This window comes from Pagrus major, chromosome 21, assembly GCF_040436345.1.
Source record: "Pagrus major chromosome 21, Pma_NU_1.0".
Taxonomy (NCBI): domain Eukaryota; kingdom Metazoa; phylum Chordata; class Actinopteri; order Spariformes; family Sparidae; genus Pagrus; species Pagrus major.
In genome coordinates this window covers 13,785,806-13,793,275 of record NC_133235.1, presented here as the reverse complement: position 1 = coordinate 13,793,275, position 7,470 = coordinate 13,785,806, and the positions used below count along the sequence as shown (strand labels likewise).

The window sequence follows — 7,470 nt, the reverse complement described above, 5'->3', positions numbered from 1 at the left end:
AGGACAGCCTGGAGAGGCGTTGTGATGTAGCGGGGCAGGACTCCCTAGATAGGAGAGGACTCTTTAGGCCTTAATATCCTGCCAGTGGGAGATTCAATTAGAGCATTACTGACTGGTGGTGGTGGTGGTGGTGGTGGTGGGGGAGTTGGTTGTGGTTTGGAGGGCTTGTTCAAACTGATGGGCTGATCATCTTTCTACTGAAATGTTGTGTGTTTGTGTGGAGGTGCTGAGGGAAGAGAGGCTATTATATGTTGGCTGCATTTTTAAACACAGTGCCACTCACAGCTTTCAAATGTTTTTATATTATTGCTGCAACTAACACTTATTATTATAGTCAGTTTATGTAGCTATTGTTTGACTACCACAGAGTTCGTTCACTCAAGTGCTATACTTGGCTGCAGTTTTGACATACTTTTATTTATTATAAAATAAAATGTATTTCATTATTATTATTTTCATTTTGAGCTACATTTTACTTTTACACCAGTACATCTATCTGAGTTTTAGTAGCTGGTTAGTTTTCTGTTTACATTTTTACACAAAAAAACTTATGACAAGTTTCTAAAAAGTTGGTCTACAAGCTAAGACACATAAAGTCTCATAAATCTCCACCAGCAATATTAATGGCTATGTTATAGAAATAATAATAATAATCGGATAATATAGTATAGAGTAGAACTACAATGACTGGGGTAGTTTTTTCTTACTTTTAGTTTCAAATACTTTGATACTTTTACTGAAAGTACATTATGTAACTTTTTTACCTTAAGATAAAAGCTTCAAATAGGGTGAATGTTGTCTCTGTTGTTCCCACTCTGTGACCTGATAACCTTTATTTGCACTATATAACTTGAGTGGGAGGGTAGGATCCCCTGCGAGGAGCGTGTAAGGCTTTACGACAAAGTCACACAATGAAACTGGGTCATATTTTACAGAGAGAATATATTCTGGTTCCCCTCTGATGTCCTCTGGATGCTCTGCCTCAACTCTCTTTGATTTACAGAGTCCTGATGAACAGATAACTTTACTTGTCGCAAAAGAAATCGCCAATTGCTGCTAACTGTAGCTGCCATTAGCTACTTAGGTCAACAGCGGTGTTGCACTCAGAAACTGTGGGGTCGCCAAATTGCACAAGATACCCATTCTTACATAATGTTGCTTTATGTACATTTTACTTGTACGTTGCATGGGGTTTATTTATTTCTGGGATAGCTGCTTAATCAGAGTGTGATTGTTGTGGAGCATCACAAGGCTTTAACGCCACAGATTAATCTTTTTTCCCCCCTATTTGGGGATGCCTGAGTTCCATTTAGCTGCTGTAGTTTACCTTTTAAGGGTCCAGGGCTGTGTCCCAAATCATTCACTCGTTGCCTAATTTTCTGCTCCCTCTATAATCCAAATAAGATTAGAATGAGCAGATTACAAACACATCATCATCTTCATCGTTTTGCATCAGCACTGACAGCTGTAGAGTCACACAACACTCATTTAGCATCTATGAAGTTAGTATTTCACATTGTGAAACTGTTAGCAGAGAGCCGTGTTTATGCCCTAGAGGTGCTACTTTTTCCTGGTATCATGTTTGCTGGCTCACACAGTCAAGGCTTACTGTAACACAGCCATTGTCAGCGCTGCTAGAAACCCCAGAGCTTTTCTCACTATGACTAAATGTCTCATGTGAAAAAGGTTTACTGGTCTAATTGAGCTGAACAAGGTTCTTTATTCACTAACCAACACTTTTCACATCACTTTTAGTCTCCAATACATGCAACACAATCACAAGCTACCAGAGCCCAACTGATATTAACATTTTTTTGACCAACATTCGAATACCTTCAGTCAATATTTTGCTCATTCCATAATCTTAATTTCAAACACTGTACAGCTCTTCATTTGGAATATTCAAAATGTACATATTTTCGTTGACATATTTTATTTTATATTCAGACTTCTTGACATGTAGTTGGTCCTTTCTCTTACTTTATTTTGACCATTATGCATCACAGCGCCAACTTCATCGTACGTGAAAACCTACTTGGCAATTAAAGTTTCTGTTTCTGATTCTATTTATAACAGAATATTTCTCCACTGTGGTTTTGCTACTTTTACTTAAGAAAAACATCTGAATGCTTCTACTGTTTGTTTGATCCACGTGTTGTCTTGCTCTATAAAACCTTCACATTCCAACCTGAGCTCATTCAACTCATCACTATTGTGTCAGGCAGCTGAATGCACCTCACCAACAATGAAGCACCTTTACAAAAAATGCACATAATCTCAAGCTTTCCGTCCCCTCGTTAAGCCTCTGCAGTTGGATTTCATCCCCTGTCCTCAACACAGTGTCAGGATATCCAGAGGAGTCTTGTTGGCTGTGAGAGGCTGGCAGCAGCAGCACCTGTCTGTACTGGAAACCTGATCATCGGCAGGTACAAGAATAGCTCGACGGGACCGTAAAGGCCACTCCCCTGACCTGCTGTGAACTGTCATTGAACTTCTGTCACCACTGAGGACAAAAAAACGTTCAGTGTTTGTGTGGGCATGAATCTTTGGAGGAGGAGGTGTAACATGTTGCATTTCAACATCAATAAATCATCAGTAATTTCATTTAGAGATACACTATGTTTAAGGTAAACAAATTTACATTGCAAAAAAACAGAAAAAAGAAACTATTATTTTGAGCTTCAGTTGTGAGGTTCAAGCAAACATACGAAAGTCAAGTTTCCAGACTGTTACACTGATCAAAAGTGATGGAATGTAACTAAGTACATTTACTCAGGTCAAGCACAAATTTAAAGTACAAGTATTTGAGTATTTCCATTTTAGGCACTTTATACTTTGAACTTTTAACTTCACATTAGCTCATAATCGTTAAAATTAGTTCCACCATGACCAACTAGTAAAATGCGTCTTACACATTAATGCCTCTGTCACAATAATAGCTAATAATAATAAATACAGAACGTTTACTTGCAATAGGGGATTTTTACAGTGTGGTAGTGTTACGTTTTCAGAGGTGGCAGAGGTATTCAGATTTTTACTTAAGTAAAAGTAGCAATACTACTGTATAAAAATACCCATTTACAAGAAAAAGTCCTGCATCCAAACTTTTAAAAAATTAACTTAAAAATATTAGCATCAATATACATGAAGTAGAAAAACTAGACGTACTCATTAGAATATCCATTTTCAGAATAAAATATATTTCTGGAACATAACTAGTGATGGAATAATGTGTACATCACTTTAATGATGCAGCTGGTGAAGGTGAAAGCTAATTTTTAAACACGTTATATTACTGCTGGGTAGCTTAAAGGTAGTTTTGGGGAAGAAACTCAGACAATATTAACAGAATAATAATACAAACTCAGAAATATTTTTTTCCATAATTGAATAAACAGGCTGTTCTCAGAGGAAAATAAGGTCCCCAGAACAGAAGCCAGAAAGGTGGCAGGGTCCGCCACATATAAACAGAGTAAAACAGTATGAAATTGTGTTGTCCTTTTAGGTCAGTTTGTTTTCATGACTGAATAAACTAAAAAAACAAAGAGTTTGTTTATTTAGTTTGTTTAGGCATAAAACAATCAATGAAGTCAAAGAAGATCTTTCTCTTCTGATTAAAATGTCTTCCCCAAAACTACATAGTTCACCTTAAAAGGTCCTATTTGTAAGACGAGCTGATTTTGATTCTCATTCCCAACTCATCAAATACTGACACATTTGGATGGCCTGACCTACAATCCCAATGCGTCAGTATTTGACAGAGTTGGGAATGAAACTCAAAAATCAACAAATAGCAAATAGATTACAAATAGCACCTTTAATCTATAATATATAGAGTTTATCATAATAAGTAACTCATAGGCCTAATTAAAGTCATCAAATATATGCAGTGGTGTAAAAAGCACAATAATTGCCTTCAAATGTAGTGGAATTGAAGAATACAGTAGAGTAACATTGAATTACTCAAGTACACATCAATTTCCCCTATCACTAGACCTTTCTTTGCATTTCCACCTGTAAAGAAACACCTCACTGTTGTATTTTACTGTTTCTCAGCCGTCAGCAGGAGCAGGGCGAAGTGACAGTCCTGGGCCGACCCTGTCAGGGCGGTAGGACCACCGTTTGGAAACGCTTTCCAGAAGAACACACACCCATGTGCGGCCAGTAGGAGGGGCCATGTGCTGAGGTGTTTGAGAAGGTGATGCCGTAAAAGCGCCCAGTGTGTCGCAAACCAGGTGTTTTGCGGGGGGAAGGTGATGTCGTAAAGCGGACAGGGGAAGGGGAGGGGAGGGGTGAGGAGGAGGGGGGGAGACAGGAGGAGGAGGAGGAGGGAGGTGACTCGCGAGCGGCTGCGCTTCAGACTCAGCGAGAGGATCATGGCGGATGGCCCCAGGTGTAAGCGCAGAAAACAGGCGAACCCGAAGAGGAGCAGCGGTAAGTCCAAACTCTTCCGTAACCGCCGCTGGGCGACCCGGGCCGGCGACTGCTGAGCTTCTCACTCGGCGAAGTCCTCCTGGAGACTTTGTGGGAGTGAGTTGGAGCACGTTTCGGGGAGTTTTGCGGAGTATTGGTGTGTTCATGTCCCAGTGTGGTGGTGTACCGTTATACCTGGCTGGCTGCTCCCTCCGCCTAGCGGTGCACGGGGCGGCCTGACAGTGAACCGTTATCCGTCACTTATAGCAGCCCGAGGAGCGCTTCATGGTCGTGTGTATTTTGTACTTTCCTCCACTTTTCCTCTCTTTGTTTCGGTACTTTTCTGCCACTTTCCCACCCACAGCAACACTTGGCGGCAGGTTGCGGGGCTTTCACATAACAACGTGGCCCGTTGAGCGCAGTTCGTAGTTACAGTGTGTGATGTTTTTCAGGGCGAGGTTGTTGCGGGGTTAGTTTCGTGCTAACTTGCTGCTCACTCCGGCCCGGACGGTGCAGTTTGTCCCTCCCGTTCAGAATAATTCAACTTTATCTGTGTGTGTTGGTGGCCGGATGGGAAATCGTGCTGTTGCGGTGAATGCATGGGATTTTTTGCATGGGCTTTGGTCGACTTCACTCAGTGCTGCTCCGGTGATGGCAAAGAGATGGGATGTTTATTTTATGTCCGCTTCACCCCTCCCTGCTACAACTGCAGCACCACATGTTCCCGTAGTTAAGGTAAGAGAGGAAATTGTTTTTTTAATCCTCCTGAAGCAGATTGCCATATTTCTCTTCGTGCATGCATTTCCTCATTGCCCGCACCAGCTTACCTTTATTAAACTAGAATTTTTAAATATTCGGCGCTGTTTTTGTGTTGATTGTCTGGCAAATTGCTCCGATTGCACATTTTTGGCTGTTGCTTTTTGCACCTGTCAATTCGGGTTTGTGAATCGTTTGCAAGGATGAAAATAGTGTTGTTTTTTGGCTGCATTTTGGGCACAGGTTTCGAGTCACTTTATTACCATATCTAAGTGGAATATAGTTGTAATAACCCTTTAATACAGGGAGTTTATCTCCATGATATCATTACAAAAATGATCTCAGAAGAGGTGTTTGTGTGCGCCACACACTACGGGTATTTTTAAGTCCACCTGTTATCAAGAAATGGATATAAAAATAGGATTTAGATGTAAGGTGTAATAACTTTAAATTTGCACAGCCCTCTGGAGCCCCCTCATTGGACGGTTTCTTACCTGTACTCCCCCCTCCTCACATCGCACCAGCCAATAAAAAAAGTAAACCTATAAATTTATATATTTTTAGACACCGTTATGAGGCATGATGTGTGTGAGCCGAGGGGCTGGAAAGCACCTTTCTTTTTGCTCCTCCTGCTGACGACACGACGGTGACTGCGCGTCCGTACAGGAGCCATCATCATCATCACCATCATCATCATCATGTTTACCTGAACGCGGATAACGGGGCTGACAAATGGCCTAGAAATAAACAGAAATAACACCTGCGGCTCACACCGTTACCGGAACAGGATCCGCTCGCCTTCTCCTAAAGGCTCCGAGTCTCTCGAAGAGCCTGGAAAACCGCTCCAAATGTCAACTTGTGCAGGTAGAGATGATTTTTTTTTGTGTAGTTTTTCACCGTGTGTGCCATGCCAGCATCGCATGGATGCTCGCCTCCCTTCATTCTCGCGGGATTTATCTCATCGGCACTCATTTCTGACCCACTTGTGCATGTGTTATCTTCTCTTTTATGTATTTATTTTTTGAGTGTGTGCGTGTGTGTGTGTGTGAGCTGGCTGCCTTGTTTGGTCGAGTGCACTCTGCAGCTCTGCGTGTGTGTGTCTGCACGGAAAATGAGCGGTGCATAAGGTGGTTATACCTCCGTTATTCTCCACCGTGTCTCACAATAACTGCGCTTATAGGTCTCACCGTCAAACCCCTCGTTTCCATCTATTGTGTTGCGGTAATTCGTTATACAATTTCCTGAGCGGTGTGCGGAAGGGAATGGCGGTCAGTACCATTACTGCAGTGAAGGCGGGGTTGCTGTTTTTTTTTTCTGGACCGGAGACAGCCAGGTACGCAAGGTGATGCAACACCTATAAAGGTGTATTTTAACCGATTTCCTGGTGATATCCCCGCCGTGTGAGGCTCAGGTGTTTCATGAGAGCATCCCTGGGGGTCTCGTTTCGTCCTTTTTCCAAAAATATAACGTTGAATGAGGTTTTTATATGGGAAGGAGCGCATCCTGCACAATCAAGATGGCAAAAGGTGCCTTGGCTCAGTGCGCACCGCTTTCATCTGCTGCAAGTGAAACTCAGCTTCGTTTCATTTTCCATCCTGCCTCAATTCAAACGTGTGTTTTTATTAGTTGTCACCCACACGACACAAGCTGCTCGTCCACAGCCTGTTCTCTCCTTTTTTGGATTTCAAAGGAGCTGATGTGCCACATATTAGCCTGTGCTAATGTACCATGACCTCCAGTCTGTCGTCACCATGATGTGGCAAACAGCTGCTGATACTATCAGCCACACCATCACAAAAGCTTCAATTTGTGCAATTTCCTAAACAGTTCCTATGATCATTTTACTCGGTAATTCTGCCTTTGTGTTCCATGAATCCAGCTCATTTATATGCTGATCTAAAGGTGGACAAACTTTCTGCCATGTGATAAAAAGTGAGCAGACAGACCGGATATGGGTTTACTTTAAATGACATGGCACTCTTCAGGTGACTGTAGATACATTTCACTTTACACATTTGAATACTTCATAATAATCATGAGGAGATTTGGCTCAATGGTTACTTAATCACCAATTAACCAATAAATGATGTCCTTAATGTAATTACTTTGCTTGCAAAACATCAGATTATAGTGTTAAGACATCATATAATAGCTCCATACAACAGTACAAAAGCAAAAAGACAAGATGTTCAGTTCACTGATTTCTACATATAACAAAGAAGCTGCAAATTCTAACATCTGAGAAGCTGGAACCAAAGCTTAGTAAATGACTTATTAAACGATGTATTGATTTAAACGATG

At 41.5% G+C, this 7,470-nt stretch overlaps 1 protein-coding gene across 1 annotated transcript in view; it reads left to right on the top strand.

Moving 5' to 3' along the window:
• Positions 1-4,310: 4,310 nt before the first annotated feature.
• The window catches only part of zeb1a (zinc finger E-box binding homeobox 1a), a 64,485-nt gene continuing 61,325 nt past the window's right edge, over positions 4,311-7,470 (top strand). The window contains exon 1 of the mRNA XM_073492142.1: positions 4,311-4,434. Within this exon, the coding sequence (XP_073348243.1) occupies positions 4,377-4,434 (58 nt within the window). The 5' untranslated portion in view covers positions 4,311-4,376. The remainder of the gene's footprint in view (positions 4,435-7,470) is intronic.